At 47.1% G+C, this 18,361-nt stretch overlaps 1 protein-coding gene across 1 annotated transcript in view; it reads left to right on the forward strand.

The window, feature by feature from the left end:
• Positions 1–591: 591 nt before the first annotated feature.
• MRPL1 (mitochondrial ribosomal protein L1) overlaps positions 592–18,361 on the forward strand; it is a gene marked incomplete at its 3' end in the record, with an annotated part of 31,821 nt that continues 14,051 nt past the window's right edge. The window contains exons 1-5 of the mRNA XM_015421079.1: positions 592–646; positions 3,289–3,394; positions 6,476–6,728; positions 7,857–7,940; positions 16,387–16,458. Of these exons, the coding sequence (XP_015276565.1) occupies positions 610–646; positions 3,289–3,394; positions 6,476–6,728; positions 7,857–7,940; positions 16,387–16,458 (552 nt within the window). The remainder of the gene's footprint in view (positions 647–3,288; positions 3,395–6,475; positions 6,729–7,856; positions 7,941–16,386; positions 16,459–18,361) is intronic.

An 18,361-nucleotide genomic window follows, 5' to 3' on the forward strand; every position in this document is an offset into this window, starting at 1 on the left:
GCGTGACAGAGTGAGCTCCCGTCTCTGACCCCAGCTCCTGCCAACCTAGCAGTTTGAAAGCAAGAAATTGCAAGTACATAAACAGGTACAGCTTCGCTGGGAAGGTAACAGCGTTCTGTGTGCCTTGGTGTTTAACCATGCCGGCCACATGACCATGGAAATAGCTTCGGACAGTGCTGGCTTTTCGGCTTGGAAACGGAGATGAGCACCGCCCCCTAGAGTTGGATTCGACTGGCTTTCGAGCAAGGGCAACCTTTACCTAGCAGCAGAAAAGAGCAAGAGTCCAGTAGCATCTTGAAGACTAACAACATTTCCCTGCTACAATTTTTGTTCATCTTTAAGGTGCTACTGGACTCTTGCTCTTTTCTACTGCTACAGCACACAGTTACTGCGGTCTCAACCCACTGGAATAAATGGGTTTAGAGCCTGAAATAACTCTGCATTGGGTTGTTCCTGTCACTCGCTCGGCTGTTATGCCTTATCAAAAGACAGAACACTACACGAGCTCCCTTACCGCATTTCCTCAGGCGCGGAACCTTTCTTTCTCGGCTCCGTGTTCTATCCGGGGACCATTTGCGAACGGACAGCTGTCCTTTCCTCGCGGACAAGATGGCGGCGTCCATGATGAGATGCTGTCTGAGAGCAGGTAAACCCTGGAGAGGAGGAAGAACGAGGAATCGTAGGGCCATAACCAAACTGGAAGCTTTTCTGGGCCCTCGCCCACTCCCTAGTCTATATATACAGGAGTGCGTTGAATATAGTGTGTGGGGGAGTTGGTTCCAAGTAAGTAGACGCGGGTTGTCGGCGTCTCGACTCGCTTGTGGACGAGAAGTGTCCTTCGCCGCTCCCGCCCTTGTGTAATGCCACGATAGGTAGAAGACCGGCCTTTGAATATCCCTGATCTAGAGGGATAGCCGTGAGAGTCTGTTGCAGGACAAATAAAAAGAAGTCTAGGGGCACCTTAAAAGTCTAGGAAGGTTTTAGTCTAGCCTTTTCTGGGCTGAAGCCCCCTTCTTCAGACGCAGTGAGTGCGGTCTCCTTATGGTATTATTCTGCCCCCTACATAAGATGATTGCATACTGAGAGTCCATTCGTTGCATGATCTGAAGAAGTGAGCTCCAGTCTATAAAAGCAGGTGCAGAAATGAAATTGTGTTAGTCCTTAAGATGCTGCTAAAGTCCTTTTTCACTGCCTTTCCGTGATAGGATACAGAGAAAGGTATGTTTTGCCTTGAAATGCTATTTAGTTTTCCTTCTCCGAGGACAATTGAGTTAAACAAAAATATTTTAAAATGTTTCTTTTGTTTTTCTGATGAAATGCATCTAATGAAGTGAGCTCTGACTTGCAGAAGCTTCTGCTGGAATTAATGTTGTTAGCCTTTAAGATTCTTCTTTCTTTTTGCTATTCCTCAAGTGTTTCTGGAATTCCTCCACCCACCCAGGGGGCTCAGTGTGTGGCTTCTGTTAAAAGAGCAAAAATGGAGCTGTTTGTGGTCCAGTGGGCTATTATAGGTTGAGATTGTTAGTGTCTCTTTGATGGAAGAAGTCTTACACACTGTCATTGTGCAAAAACAAAGACCAAAACCTTATTGGTTTAAACAGCATATATTATATGCACACTTCAAAAAAAAAATGTGTATTGATTAACTGCTGCTTCATTTTCTCTTGCATGTGTATAAAATGGTTGAAAAGTAGAGTGCATATTTAAGCCAGACTATGGATTTTGCAGTAAATATGAGTTGACTTTAAAATGTTTCTATTACAAATAGACTAGAAGTGAAACATGAATAAAGAGCTCTTTATTAAAGGAGAATGACTGGAAAATAAGATGCCGCCTAATTTCTCCAAAAGATGGGAAAACTTAACAAATCTGTAGAATAATTAGAACTGTAGGACATTTTAGAGGGCATTAATTTATAGAGTCACCGTAAGTTGTAAGAGACTTGATGCTCCTTTGAGTCAAGAGCCTGGAAGGCAGCCTTTAAATTGAGACTGAAAGTTCTTTATATGACACCTAATGCTCAAGGAGGTCTTCTTTATCTTTTAAAAGGGGATAATTATAAATGTACGTGGGCAAAACATATAGATAACAAGCTGGAGTGGATTGGTCTCGCCCCTACGGGGCTTAATAATTTAAATTATCAAGAAGCGCTAAATTTGATGAGATTGAGGGTGACAAACATTGATCGACTCAGCACTTCAATTCGTGCTAGGCGAGTATGCTCCAACTCTGCCTTAGGGATTGTTCCACCTAAGAAAACTCCCTCATATATGAGCTTCCTTACATCCCCCAGATCTAGATATGTCTTCACGCTTGCAAGGTTGAATGTTTTTCCAACTGTAGAGCTAAGTGGCCGTTTTGCTAAAATACAGTACTCAAATAGATTGTGTAATTGTGGATCAGGTGCAATAGAGACCTTAGATCATCTTATGTTATTTTGCCACCAATGGATTGACCCCAGATCCTGCTGGATTACTCCTATTTTACAAAGATATCACCTCCCTATGGAACCCTGGGTGATAACCATACTATTAGCTGATGAGGACCCTGAAACGACTCGCTTGGTGGCAAAATATCTTTCAATAGTGCTATCTTTAAAGCGGCTTTGAAATGTTATGAGTACCTTTTGTATACAATTTTAAAATTTTAAAACTAATTTCCATAATATCATGGGATTTTATAGAATTCACTGAAGTTTATAAAATGTGGTCTGATGTTACTGATTGAGAGCATGTTTACTAGCTTTTATTGTAAAGGCGTTCTGTCTAAATTTCTTATAATTTTATGTAATGCATTTTATACTTGTTGTTTGCATGTTTGGCTTAAGACCTCGGGTCAATGAAGCTAATAAATGAAATGGAGAGACTTGATGGCACTTAACACAGAGAGAGAGAATAATTAGAAGTATATGAGCCTCTGCCTTCTGTTTGAGTGCAGCCCAGAGACAGTTTTACCACCTTAATGAAGAATTAGATTGTAAACAAAATTAACAGGAAGCAAGTCCAATGGATTTAAGTAGAATTTACTTTAAAATATATGTGCTGAGGGATCTCATTTTTTGTACCAGTGCCCCATTTCACAAAACATTTCTGGAACTATAGATTGAAGAGCTCCATTACCAAGCATCTGGGAGTGCGATTCTAAACCGAGTTACATTCTTTTAAGTCCTTCAAAGTCAACGGGCTTAGAAGAGTGTAATTCTGTTTAGGATTGCATTGTTGGTTTCCGCGTTGCTTCTTCTGGTCTGGTGGCAGAAGCATTTTCTCTCTCTCTTTTTCCTTCTCACAGTTTCCGTTCAGTGTCCTAGCCCTATTTTCACCAGAATTGGTAAACACTCTGCAGTGGTACCTGCTTTTGCTAACTTACTGATTTCTAATAGACCCTATGCTTCAAAGTAAGTAAATACCTTTTATTGCTTTGTTTAGTTAATAAAACAGTTTTTTAAAGAATATATTTTTATCCTGCTTTTTCTGCCAAAATTGTCTTCTGAAGTTGCTGACAAAAGTCCAAAACCCGTGCAAATGACAAATGCCCTTTGGAGAACAGATCCTTAGCTGCAGCCAGAGACAATGGAGGGGTGTCCAGATGTTTCCTGCCTCCTGATATCCTCATCAATAGTGATTAGAGAGAGGAGGATGCTGTAAGTGGGATCTGGATCCAAGTAGGATAGGTGCTTTTAAAATGTTTTTTTAAAAATTCATGGCATAATTAGTAGAAATGTTCAGGGCTCAGCTAAGCATGTCTCTAGTAGCAGGGAGTGTGTTCAGACACACAATCTGCTACTGGATAATCATTGAGTGATTGAGACAAACAGCACCGGCATATTTCAGATTCTTGGGTTATGTCATCCTTATTCTGGTTCACTGTACACTTGAGGGGGTGGGGTTGAAGATTGATGGAGAGCATTTGTTTGCATCCTGCTTGAGTAATTTGTGGGAACTCGTGGGTGTTTGTACCTCACCAGAAACCAAATTAATGTCAGTGATTTAACAGACTGCGTTCCCAGCTTGAAACTGGCTCACTCTGTTTGGTGGAAAGGGTAATTAAGCCTTGGCTTCAAGTATATGCAATGAAGCTCCATAGGCCTGTAAAGAAAACTTGTTATCTCATCAGGTTGAATCTTGATGGTAACCAAATCAGTTTTCACGCATGCCATGACTGCCATTTTATTGCTTTTTGAGTATTCTACTAGTTTGGGGGGGGGGGGTTAAAGAGAGAGGGCAATGGAGATGCTGATGATTGGACCAGGATTGTGGAGATCGTAATTCTTACATTGCCATGAATTGGGTGATCTTGGGCCAGTCACATTCCTCTGGCTAACCTACCTCACAGGGGTGATGTGAGGTCATAAAAGGGGAAAGGAGAAGTGTGCATGCTGTCCTGAGCTCCTTGGAGGAAGGCTAGGATTAAAAGCCTACTAGGTAGGCCGCGGTGGCTCACAGATTAAGACGCTAAACTGCAGACCGGAAGGTTGGTAGCTCGGCAGTTCGAGACCTGAGTGCCACATGACGGAGTGAGCTCCCGTCTCTGTCCCCAGCTCCTGCCCACCTAGCAGTTCGAAAGCAAGAAATTGCAAGTAGATAAAGAGGTACCGCTTCGGTGGAAAGGTAACAGTGTTCCATGTGCCTCAGTGTTTAGTCATGCTGGCCACATGACCACGGAGAAGTCTTCGGGCAGCGCTGGCTCTTCGGCTTGAAAACGGAGACGAGCACTGCCCCCTAGAGTTCAATTAGACTGGCTTTACCTTTACTTTAGCTAGACAGTGGGCTTTATTTGCTTGGGATTCCTTCTCAGAACGTCCTATGGAAAAGAAGAGCACTGTAATTCTCTTGAGCAGCATCTGTTCATTCAAGGGCAGGCTGTGCAAGAGAGCTTGCTGGTGGATTGTGCCTAGTCTGCACAGTTCTTGATTTTAAGCTGTGTTCAGATTGGGTTGCCATGCACAGTCAATTGCTGTTATACAAAAGAGCTGGAGGTGGTGAGAGTCACAATTTTTGCTTCCAAGTGCACATATTCTTCCTATCCTGTGACTATGTAAAGGTGCAAATGTGTGACTGGACCAAAGTCATTCAGCAAGTTTAACTGCCACAGGAGGTGGCGGCGGCTACAAGCATGGATGGCTTCAAGAGGGGATTGGATAAACATATGGAGCAGAGGTCCATCAGTCCATCAGTCCATCAGTGGCTATTAGCCACAAGGTATAGATAGGGAGCTCACTCCATCATGCGGCACCCGGGTCTCGAACTGCTGAACTACTGACCTTCCACAGTCTTAACCACTTGAGCCACCGCACCCCACTGTGGTACTCGTGGGCTGTGTGGCTGCTGTCCTAGAGGCCCTTTCCTAGCACCTACCAGATGTTTTCAGAAAGTGGGTGGGGCTGGGTGGGGTACTTGTCCAACAGGGCTTGTGACTGGTCACTGGAGATCTGGTTGGCTGGGCAGATTAAAACAATGTTTCAGCAGCTGCTGAGAGCCAATTTGGTGTAGCAGTTAAGAGCACGGACTCTAATCCGGGAGAACCGGGTTTGATTCCCCACTCCTCCACATGCAGCTGCTGGGTGACCTTGGGCAAGCCACAGTTCTCTCAGAGCTGTTCTCTCAAGAGCAATTCTCAGTCAGAGCTCTCTCAGCCCCACCTACCTCACAGGCTGTCTGTTGTCGAGAGGGGAAGAGAAGGAGATTGTAAGCCATTCTGAGACTCTGAGCAAAGAGCGGGGTACAAATCCAATCTCCTCTTCTTTTCTTCTCTCTCGCTCAGTGTGGTTTTAAAAGTTACTCCTCCGCCCCTTGAACTTGGGCTTCCTCCGTATGTGTGGCTTCCCCTGCTCTGGCAGCCATTTTGGGGTTGCACCCACCACCCTGTGTCAGAATTCGTATAGGCTCAGAAGGGTTGGGGACCCCTGGCTTAGAGTATTGGGCTAGTATCTGGAAGACTTGGGTTCAAATCTCATTGAGCTGTGAAGCTCACAGGGTCACCTTAGACCAGTCACACACTCTCAGCCTGGCCCGCCTGGCAGGGTTGTTGTGGTCACTGTTGTGAGGGAAGGGCGAGACATGTTTGCAGCCCTGAGCTCCATGGGAGAAGGACATGCTAAAAAAAAAAAGATAAATCGAAGAGGAGAAGAAGAGATTGCATTTATACCCCTCTCTTCACTACCCGTCAGAGCAGCTTACAATCTCCTTTCCCTTCCTCTCTGCACAACAGACACCCTGTGGGGTAGGTGGGCCAGAGAGAGCTCTTTTGAGAACTGCTCGTGAGAGAACAGCTCTAAGAGAACTTGTAACTGACCCAAGGTCACCCCAGCAGCTGTATGTGGAGGAGTGGGGAATCAAACCCGGTTCTCCCAAATTAGAGTCTGCTCCCCCAACCACTAACCCAAACTGGCTCTCATCATGCTTGTGTTATTTTACCTTGCCAGTCTACGCAGAGCTAGGCCGCTCCTTCTATCACATCTTTTTTTTTTAAAAAAAAGGAAACAGTCCAGTAAAACAAAAGCCAAAAAGAAAACTGCTGTACCAGAGCTGCTCTATGAAAAGAAACGTTACAAACCAGCCTTGCCGATTGGGCCGACAGATGACGTCTATTTGACTTGGTGCTACCAGAGACCCGTTTATGAAGCAGAAGTGGCTGTAGACATGCTGAAGAAGTTTCAGGAACTGGACTTCACTTCCCCCAGGCAGTTTGTGTATGCTGACATCACCCTGGATATGTCAATGGACAAGAAGGTACACCAGAGAGAGTTTCTTGTGTGTGTGTGGATGTCAGACTTCTTAAATTGCTTCCTAACATAATTCCCTGACATTTCCCCTAACACTGAGGGCTGATTCTCAGGTTACCAACTCTCCGCTGTCTACTGCGAGGACTTATGGCAGACACCAAGGACTTTGCAATGTGTGAGTTGGCCCTCAAAGTGAGTTTAGGTAGCCCTGACCCTGGATCACCCAGGCGAGCGTGATCTCGTCAGATCTCAGAAGCTAAGCAGGGCCGACCCTGGCAAGTACTTGGAAGGGAGACCTCCAAGGAATACCAGGGCTGGGACGCAAAGGCATGTTATCAAGCCACCTCTCTGAAATGTCCTCGCCCAGAGGTGTTGAGCTCATATGTTACAAGGGCCAGATCTGACATAAATAGAACCTTGTTGGGCCAGGCCATGTGTGCCATAAAACGTAATGCCCAGGTACTGGAGATAGAAACTTCAGAAAGGACAGCTGCTTGTAAGCTCCAAGTTGGTGTATCCTCACTGCAAGGCTCTGTGGGCTGGGAGGGGGGTGCAGAGGAAAACCCACGTAGGCAGACAATGAGGGGCAGTAGTGCAGTGCTGGGCAGATGCCCCCAACAATGCTTGACTGCTGCAGACAAGGTTGTTCTGTCTGGCAGAAGCCACAATGGAATGGCTCCGCCCACTCCCCCCCAGCACTCCCTCCCTTGCATCAGTTGCTCGCGGGCCGCATAAGAGCCCTGGACGGGCCAGATCTGGCCCCTGGGCCTTATGCTTGACACCCCTGTCCTAGCCCCACTAGGGGTCACTAGAAGTCACCATGACTTCCAGGCTCACAAGCACATATGCACACACACCAAATACGCAAAAAAGGTGAGTTTATATAACCAGGGCACCTACAATTAATTTCAGAGATGATTTGTTCGAGGATGTGGCCCTGAGAGGGATTTCCAGATCACATAGTTTCCTTGACACTGTATCTCTCGTGTTTGCATTAAGTCTGAAATTCTGCCCATCTTTGTTCTTGGTCACTGTGGAAACCTTTGTCAAGATGCTAAACTCTTTGTAATGTAATTGTTGCCACAGTAAATAACCTGAGTGGTTTTTAAAAAAAAACAACTCGTTCTCCTTTCAGAAACCAGTGGAGCCATTCACCGCTACTGTTCTTCTGCCACACTGTTTTCTGGATAACACCCACAAGGTTCTGGTGTTCACAGAGGTGAGTCGCTACCTGCAGTTTCAACACTTTCTTCTGCCCCGTGTGTGTTAACGTTGTCGGCGAGTTAAGACTGAACTTAAAAATGACTCTGGGACTCTCTCCCTAATGAATCCAGCTATCTCACCAAGTATAAACAACAGCAGATGTGACATCTCTCGGTTTTGTCAAGCAGACTACAACTCAACATTGAGTGGTGTGTCATTGTTTTATTACGGATGCAACTCTGTCAGTGTCCGTGATACTTTGGTCCTGTTCATACGAGCCGTTTGGGCCGGGAGAAGGACGGATCAGGGCCGGAGCAAACAGGCGCGATCCCACAGCAACATCTGGGGAACGTCTTGCTTCCGTCTCCGATCCGGCCCATCCCGCCCATACAGCGCAGCAAAAAAGAACCACCTCCCTAGGTGGTTCTTTCGGATGGGCAGCGGCAAGTGCGGCCGTGGGATCGCCGGCGCGTCCTTGCGCCATCACATCCCCGGCTCCTGGCCGAACTGCGCATGTGTGAGCATGCGCAGTTCGCCAGGCTCCCCTTCGCACCATCGCATTCTCCCCAGCATCTGATCGTGCCGGGGAGCGATGCGCTGCGGCTGAGGGGATCCGTGGGATCCCTCCGCGGCGTGTCAAGTTTGGTGTGGCTCTGCTTAGCCGCGTTCCAGCCGTCCCGTGTGGCAGGGACCTTGGTAGACTAACAAGCAGAAGACAGGCTTTGCCCCCTTATAGCTCACAATCAAAATGTTAGATGGGGAAGACTGGAGAGGAGAAAAGGGACTGGAATAATGGGGAAGGACCAGTTGTTCAAATTTGTTCAAAGCTACTATCCGTGTTTTGGTTGCGGATTAAGTTCTGGTCACCACACCTCAAAAAGGATATTATAGCGCTGGAAAAAGTGCAGAAAAGGGTAACTAGAATGATAAAAGGGTTGGAACACTTTCCCTGTGAAGAAAGGTTAAAGCGCTTGGGGCTCTTTAGCTTGGAGAAACGACAGCTGAGGGGTGACATGATTGAGGTTTACAAGATTATGCATGGGATAGAGCAGGTCGAGAAAGAAGTACTTTTCTCTCTTTCTCACAATACAACACCTGGTGGGCACTCAATGAAATTGCTGAGCGGTCGGGTTAGAACGGATAAAAGGAAGTCCTTCTTCACCCAAAGAGTGATGAACACATGGAATTCACTGCCACAGGAGGTGGTGGCTGCTACAAGCATGGATGGTTTCAAGAGGGAACTGGATAAGCATATGGAGCAGAGGTCCATCAGTGACTATTAGCCACAAGGTATAGATAGGAACTCTCAGGCTGGGGCAAGGGATGCTCTGTATTCTTGGTGCTTGGGGGGGGGGAGCAACAGTGGTAGGGCTCCTGGAGTTCTGGCCCTACTGGTGGACCTCCTGATGGCACCTGGTATTTTTGGCCACTGTGTGACAGAGTGTTGGACTGGATGGGCCATTGGCCTCATCCAACATTGGCTTCCCTTATGTTCTTAAGACTTGAGGAGTGACGTGTTGGATCAGAACCTTCATGGAACAGGTGAACTGTGACTTGGGGTTCAAAAGAAGGCACGGAGGGAGGGCACCATGTAAGACAGTTTCAGATGGTGGCCATGCAGGAGAAGAGCTAGAATCAAGTCCAGCAGCACCTTAGAAACCAACAAGATTTTGGGGGCGCAGGCTTTTGAGAGTCAAAGCTCTGGAAAAGTTACCTGTCGAAGGGAGCTTTGACTGTCAAAAACTTGTCCCCCGAAATCTTGTTGGTCTCTAAGGTGCCGGCTGGAGTTGAGTCTGGCACCCTGTAAATTGTTCCGAGGTCCAGACAGCAATTGAGGGATAAGGGACCAGAAATATTTTTTGAAGTCATTTTTAAGTTAGCCGCTGGACTTGCCTTGGCCCTCTTTCTTAAACGCATGATGCATTCCCATGAAGGTGCCTTATACTGAATCAGACAATCGGTCTGTTAAGGTCAGTGTTGTCTACTCAGACGGGCAGCAGATCTCCAGGATCTCAGGCAGAGGTCCTTTGTATCGCCTGTCCCCTGATCCTCTTTTTAACTGGAGATGCCGGGGATTGAACCTGAGGCCTTCCGCATGCCAAGCAGATGCTCCACCACTGAACCACGGCTTGTCCCCAGGTATGATATATTTGAAAAGCCAGCTCAGTTCTGTCACTCCACCCTTTGAGGCTAAGTCTTTAAAATCATTGGAGGCCCTGCTGGATGGGAGGAAGAGAAATTTCCTGTCTGCAGTCGCAACTGATGCAGTCAATGTGGGAGTAGAGGAAAGCCTACATGTCAGTTTTGTTATTCTCCCCCCCCCCCTTTTGATTTCTGTGATTTCTCTAGCAGTCAGGTAGTAAAAACAAAGTAAAGGTAAAGGTTCCCTTGCTCGAAAGCCAGTCGAATCCGACTATAGGGTTGCGGTGCTCATCTCCGTTTCAAAGCTGAAGAGCCAGCGCTGTCCGAAGACGTTTCCGTGGTCATGTGGCCGGCATGACTAAACACCAAGGCGCATGGAACGCTGTTACCTTCCCACCTAAGTGGTACCTATTTATCTACTTGCAATTTCTTGCTTTCGAACTGCTAGGTTGGCAGGAGCTGGAACTAGAGACGGGAGCTCACTCCATCATGCGGCACCCGGGTCTCGAACTGCTGAACTACTGACCTTCCACAGTCTGCAGTTCAGCGTCTTAACCACTTGAGCCACTGCAGCTCCTAGTCAGGTAGACATTAGGATAATAAAGCAATCTTTATATTTGCTATTATTTTGGGCTGCAGAGTATCTTTTTAATGCAGATTTGTGATAATTTCTAGCAAAGAAAATGCATTTTGGTTACTTCTTTGATCAGTGAGTATCTGCATCTGCTAGTGACTGGACGGTTGCGGTGAGGTTTGAAGCAGAGACTTTCCAGATAACACACTACTGGTGTGCAACAGATAAAAATATGGCATTTTTTCAGATCCAAATGTCAGGGAGTGTGGAATTAATGGTATTCCTGGTTACTCAGGTCCCAAATACCAGTTTGGTATCTGGATTTGTTCTTGTTTTTTTTGTTTGTTTTTTGAGGGTGGGTTCCTGATATTATTCAGGTCCATTATTCCCAATGGAGGATCTTTTGAGAGGGGATGTTTTTCCTGCAAAATGACACCAAAATCATAAGAACATAAGAAGAGCCCTGCTGGATCAGACCAGTGGCCCATCTAGTCTAGCATTCTGTCTCACACAATGGCCAGCCAGTTCCTCCAGAGAGCCAACAAGAGGGCATAGAGGCTGAAGCCTTCCCCTGATGTTGCCTCCTGGCTCCAGGATTCAGAGGTTTAGTGCCTCTGAATGTGGAGGTTCCCCTCAGCCATTGATAGACTTATCCTCAGTGAATCTATCTAATCCCCTTTTAAAGCTGTTTATTCCTGTCGTCATCATCACTACATCCTCTGACAGCCAATTCCACATTTTAATCACTCTGTGTAAAGTAGTATTTCCTTTTGTCCACCCTGAATCTATTTCCCATCACGACAGAGCTGATGCTCCCTGTCTCCTAAGGAATCCCCCAAGTTTCAAGGGAATTGGACCAAGAGATCCAATTCTGTGGGCCCCTGAATAAGGTGCCCTCAGCCATCCTCCATTGTTTCCTATGGGGGGGTGATTACATGTTTTCTCCAGGGCAAGGAGTCGTCAAAGACACAGCAGCAAGCAAAGCAACCATGGGACAAAAGCCTCTGGATGCAAACAGCTAATGCAGAACCAGCGAATCCCAGCAGCCCCATGGGTCAGTGCAGCAAGCCTAACACAGCCAATGTCAAACTAGAGAATGCAAGCCAAATCAACTTATCAGGGAACGCCGTTGCAACTTGCAAGCCCAGCAAATGTCAAATCAGAGAAGTCAAGCCAATGTCAAAGCAGAGAATCCGGCACGAACCAACTTAAGCGAGGGACACAGTGTCGCAAGACCAACAGAACCCATTTCAGACAAACAGAATCCAAGCCAAACCAACCTGGCAAGCAAATACCAAGACCCGGAAAGAAAATGCTGACACAGACACACTGTCAGATTAAAGAACAACATTCCTGGAAGCCTTAAAATGCTGGCCCTGAGTACTCCTGAATATTTCTGGGATTTTTCAGGACCCGTTTATTAGTATCCCAGACAATCCCAGATACTGTCTGGATCCACAAATATACCAAAAAAAATACCGATGAGATATTGTTTGGGTATCTAATTTGACCAGAAATATCCAAACATACATCCCGATTACACAGGCCACAAAGCTACACAAACTGTGCAATCCTACATTTAGACCCTTTTGAGCCTATTGTTTTCAGTTAAAGGGTGTATCTCTTAGGATTGTGCTGTACGCACCAGTGAGGCTGCAATCAGTAGCGTGCTTACTCGAGAGTATCTTCTATGGAACTGGTGAGCTGGCAAGCACAAAATTGGCCTTGTGCATTCAGTCGCATGATCCAGTGTTCCCTCTAAGCTGAGTTAGTGTGAGCTAATTCACAGTTGTTTAGCCTCCAGCTCACACATTTTTCTCTTAGCTCAGGGATGGCTCCGGAGCAAACTAATGTATGCAGTAGCCAAGTTGCTCGCTCATGACTTTAATGCCAGTAGCTCACAAAAGTAGAATTTTTGCTCACAAGACTCCACAGCTTAGAGGGAGCATTGGCGACTTGCACCATGTCCCACATCCTCTCCAGCAATTATAAGTTAGGTTTGATTCAGGACAATGAAGACAGGACCATGATCTACGGCTGTGGTTCCCAACTTTTCGGTACGGTGACCCACAAGTCCAAATTTACTTGGTCTGGTGACCCATCCAAGGTTGGCCCAAGATTTTTTGGCACCCTAGGCAGACTGTGACCTTGGCACCAGTGTTCCCTCTAAGCTGAGTTAGTGTGAGCTCGCTCACAGTTTTTTAGCCTCCGGCTCACAGATTTTTGTCTTAGCTCAGGAAGGAGAGCTCCAGAGCAGACTAATTTCTGCAGCAGCCAAATCGCTGGCTCACAACTTTAATGGCCAGTTGCTCACAAAGTAGAATTTTTGCTCACAAGACTCACAGCTTAAAGGGAGCATTGCTTGGCACCCATCCAGTTCAGCATTCCGTTTTCTACAGTGCCTAACCAGTTGTTTTTGAGAAACCAATAAACATCACACAAAGGGGCACAGCTGCTCCCACTATGAACCCCAAGCAAGTGGCATTCCGACATATGCAGCCTTTGCATATGGAGGTTACATTCCAGCCTTTTACCACCCTCTCCTTCTCCATTACTCCTTCCAACTCCCCCCCCCAGTCTAAGAAGAAGATACTGAATTTTTACCTCTCCCTTCACTACCCAAAGGTGTCTCAGAGCGGCTTACAAACTCCTTTCCCTTCCCCTCCCCACAACAGACACCCTGCGAGGTAGGTGGCGCTGAGAGAGCTCAGACAGAAACTGCTCTTTTTCAAGGACAACTCTTATCAGAACTGTGGCTTGCCCAAGGTCATCCAGCCAGGTGCAAGTGGAGGAGTGGGGAATCAAACCTGGTTCTCCCAGATTAGAGTCCGCGCACTTAACCACTACACCAAACTGGCTCTGAGAAGTTCACTCTCGTAACTGTAAGCATGCTGACCCCCTGTCTCTTAGGAGGGTCGTTTCAACCATCAGAGGTCCTCATAGGGGTACCCCAGGAGACTATATACCAGGCAGCTTGATATAAGTGGACACAACAATGGACGCCAGGACTGGCAGGCCCCATAACCATGCCTAGCCAGTGTCCCTGGGAAGCACATGAGACCTTGTTCTGACAGCTGTGACTCTCCCTCCACCCTGCGGACATCTGCATACTCTGGACAATGGACTTGCCTCGCCTCAGCCTTCCTCCCCACATGTCCTTCATAATGAAAAGTCCTGACTTCTACCCCTTTCCCACATCCCAAACCTAGGTGGTTTGTCAAGCAGTATCATTTCTGTTTTGATTAGTTTAAATTAGCAACCCTGACTGTTCCCTGGAAGGCCAGAGACTGAAGCTGAAGCTCAGATACTTTGGCCACCAAATGAGAAGGGAGCACTCCCTGGAGAAGACCCTGATGCTGGGAAAGACTGGAGGTAACAGAAGAAGGGGACGGCAAAGGATGAGATGGTTGGACAATGTCATCCACGCAACAAAGATGAAATTAAGCAAACTCCGGAGCACGACGGAAGACAGGAGGGCCTGGCGTGATGTGGTCAGTGGGGTCGCGAAGAGTCAGACTCGACTGTGTGACTGAACAACAACAACAACAAAGCTTTCAGCCACCAGAGAAGTAATCAGGAACCCAACCCAAATTGTACTTTGCATCCAGAAGAGAATCTCTGGTCTCTTTTGTCCACTCCTGGGAACTCTGTACAGCGTTTCCAAACTACATTGTTTTATCCCTGATTAATCTTATCAATGCTTCGTTCTGAGGGACCCTTTGCATTAGCAAGCCCTCTGGACAAGTTTTTGGATATAACTAGCCCAGCACAACTCCATTGCAGTGTGTCTGCCCTGAGCGCCTACTGGCAGGGCACCCCCAAATTTTGTTTGGGTCACTTTCCATGCTCACAGTCCACGGACTCCTGATCTCCTGGACAGGCAATGTATAATTCCTCCAACATCCTGCTATTATTCTTGCTCACCTCTGCACTTCCATTACTTGTGTGCATGTTTTAACGTGTGTTTTATTTCTGTATGTGTGCATTTTATTAGGATTTTTTCTTTTAATAAAAACAACCCTTTTGGTTAAGTAACGGATGGGTCATTGAGAGCTCTCTTCAGGGGTTGTTTTGCAGAAAAAGAGCTTGGGGAACTCATTAGCATAACTCATTAGCATATGCCACACCCCCTGACATCACCGGAAGTGTGTCATAAGGCCACACACCCTGACATCACCGGAAGTGTGTCATAAGGCCACACACCCCGCCCCCAACAGTCTCGGCCGGCGGCGGCCTTGCAGCTCCACTGCCGAGCCCCATGAGGGGCCCGGCGGTGGACCTGCAAGGCCGGCGGGAGTGCAAGGAAGCCCCGCGAAGGCCCTCCCTGGCCCCAGGCAGGCAGGGGTGGGGAGAGGCAGGGAGGAAGCAACTTACCCTCCCTCTTCTCCTGCCTCCTCCTGGCTGAATGAGGGCAGGAAGCGGGGCGGCCGGAAGCAGGGGGCGGGGCTTCGTCATGTGCCCCGCCCCCCGTACCTCACCCGGGGGAACTGCGATTCCCCGCGATCCCCCCCGAAATGACCTCTGGCTCTCTTAAAGGGAAAGATCCTCATAGACATAGGTAGGAGGTCCTTGCCAATACCCCACCTCTCACTGAGGCTGCCATTTAGTGATATTCCCCCAGAAACTGAAGGCAGCAATTCAGCTTCTTAAAATCTATGCTGGTAGGGCTAACAGTAACCATCAGGACACGTTTTATGTGATCAACATGTATATGCAGTGAAGAAGAAGAAAAACCCAGCTAACATATGACATGGAAGATACTGTTTTCCAGGGTCAGATTTTGGTTTCCAAAATACGAAAGAGAGCCGTGGACAGGGCAGGGATGGCCATTAGGGAGGTCTGGCCCCATGGCCCACTGTCAGGGGCTTCATGACCTACAGGTTGGGAAGTAATGCTCTGTGGAATGAATCCTCTCCTGCAGCTAAGTCTCCAATGAACTTGTGCCAAGGGGACATTTCATAAGAACATAAGAGAAGCCAATGTTGGATCAGGCCAGTGGCCCATCCAGTCCAACACTCTTCCAGTCCAACACTCTGTGTCACACAGTGGCCAAAAATACCAGGTGACATCAGGAGGGGCCAGGACATTAGAAGCCCTCCCACTGTTGCCCCCCCCCCCCAAGCACCAAGAAGACAGAGCATCCCTTGCCCCAGGCTGAGAGTTCCTACCTATACCTTGTGGCTAATAGCCACTGATGGACTTCTGCTCCATATGTTTATCCAGTTCCCTCTTGAAGCCATCCATGCTTGTAGCCACCACCTCCTGTGGCAGTGGATTCCATGCGTTAATCGCTCTTTGGTTGGAGAAGTACCTCCTTTTATCTGTTCTAACCCGACTGCTCAGCAATTTCATTGAGTGCCCACGAGTTCTTGTTTTGTGAGGAAGGGAGAAAAGTACTTCTTTCTCGACCTGCTCTATCCCATGCATAATCTTGTAAACCTCGATCGTGTCACCCCTCAGCCGTCGGTTCTCCAAGCTAAAGAGCCGCAAGCGCTTTAACCTTTCCCCCCGACTGTCTTAACTAGGAGTGCCCAACAAGCTCTTTTAGAAAGTGATCAGGGCTGGGTGGGGCTTTTGCCCAGCATGGCTTCTGATTGGCTACTGAAGATTCCATTGGCTGTGCAAATTTTGCTTTAGCCGTGTGACTGGAGTTACACCATGGCAGTTATTTTGTAGCGGAAGCTCATGCACTTAAAATGATCACTACGTCCAGCATTCATCAAACCAAACTGTTATTTTCTTGCAGAACGCGGATGAAGCCGTTATAGCGAAAGAACACGGAGCTGCGTTTGTAGGAGGGTACGAATTAGTTAAGCCCGTAAGTAGCGAAACGTAAATCAACCACTGTAGCAACATTTTGCACTTCAAAGTAGTAGTAGAAATAGTAATAATAATAATAATAATATACTTATGTATTTATTACTATCCCACCTTCTTTGGTATTCTTTCTTTACCTTACTTTTGTATATTACTCTTTTTAATGTCAATGCCTATCCCACCTTTCTCTCAAAGCAGCTTATAACATCTTTCTTCCCTCCTTTCCCCCCCCCTCAGAACAACACCTCTGTGAGTCAGGTTGCCAACTCCGGGTTGAGAAATTCCTGGAGATATGGGGGTCGAGGCTGGAGTGGGCGGGGTTTGGGGAGGAGACAGACCTCAGTAGGGTATAAGGCCACAGAGCCCACTCTACGAAGTAGCAATTTTCTGTAGGGAACCGATCCCTGTGGTCTGGAGATCAGTTGGGTAATTCCAGGTGATTTCCAGCCCCCACCTAGATGTTGGCAACCGACCTGTGAGGTAGGTTAGGCTGCGAGAGAGAGAGTGACTAGCCGAAGGTCACCCAGTGAGCTTCCATGGAAGAGTGGGGATTTGAACCCGGGCCTCGTAGATCCTAGTCTGATCCTCCGGCCTCAATTCCACACCGGCGCTCTCTGACTAGCCTGGAATTGGGTCTTGCATCTTTTGACCTGATCGTACATTTGCTCAACAAAGCAGATGTAGCCTGGATTGGTTGATTTTTCAAACCGAGGCTAGGTGGCCCTCTGACGGCAATGCTGGTTGTGTGAGCTTAGGCAGATCATGAGAGGGAGGTCAGGGAGGGTTGCCTCAGTGCTTAGTTCTTGTGGCCCTTTCTTACACGCCCAGGGAAATGCTGATCACCACTTTGGGGTCAGGAAGCCATTTTTCTCCAGGCCAGTTTGGCTGGAGATCCTGGAGGTTTTTTTGTCACCTTCTGGGCATGGAGCAGGGATCACTGGGTGTGTGTGTGTGGGGGGGAGGTATTTGTGAGTTTCCTGCATTGTGCAGGGGGTTGGACTAGATGACCCTGGAGGTCCATTCCAACGCTATGATTCTTTGAGTCTCTGATTTCAGTGGACAAACAAATAGTTCAGTGTTGGGCTTTCTCAGCAGTCCACTTTATTCTGGATCGAGGTGTCTACTGCCCGACTGGAACCGCGTTAGGCATGTTTGTATAAGGACGAGGCTGCTCTTTCAGTTTGTATTAGAAAAGTGTCTTGGTTTTCTAGTACAATCTAAATATTGACATGCTTTTGACAATTCTGCAGCCAACAGGAACAAGATTGGAAGGGGAGAAATTGTAACCCTAAGAGCACAGCCAGACATCTTCTGCCATTCTAGAGGGAAGGTCCTGTGATGTACTGTACAGTCTAGGCACTCTCTGCAGTTGCAGAGGGAAGGTCTCGTAATGTTTTGGGCAACCTAGCCCAGTGCGTCTGTAGAGCAGAGGAAATACAGGACGTCCTCTGCTGCCTTTTATCTCTTTGTCCTGAAATGGAGAGTGTGTAAAGTAAATATTGGCCTCGGCTCTTGAAAGGGAGTGGAAGCCACTTGGCTCTGCCAAAAAAAAGCAACAAAAGCGATTTTCTGCATTCAAATGAGAACAAATGGGTTATGCCAAAAAGGAGTTTCTCCATTTTGCTCTTGCATTAGCCAAACTCCATCAGAATTCTACTAATGCTCACACCACGCCATCTGGAGAAATCCTTTATTTCGTATTATTTAGCTGTTGGTCCCCGACAGGGATTTATGTACAATATAATTAAGCTGGCTTTATTCTCGGTGTTTTTATGGGTCTGAAATCTGTCGTTACGGTCCATAACCATTGAAAATTATTTCTAGTGGTTATGATCTACGGTATTGGCAATAAACTCTGAAATGAATATAGTTGTTGTTTCGAGAGGAATCTTTCCCCCTCCTTT

The sequence above is a fragment of the Gekko japonicus genome, unplaced genomic scaffold, assembly GCF_001447785.1.
Source record: "Gekko japonicus isolate JY-2015 unplaced genomic scaffold, Gekko_japonicus_V1.1 scaffold644, whole genome shotgun sequence".
In the NCBI taxonomy this organism is placed as follows: Eukaryota; Metazoa; Chordata; class Lepidosauria; order Squamata; family Gekkonidae; genus Gekko; species Gekko japonicus.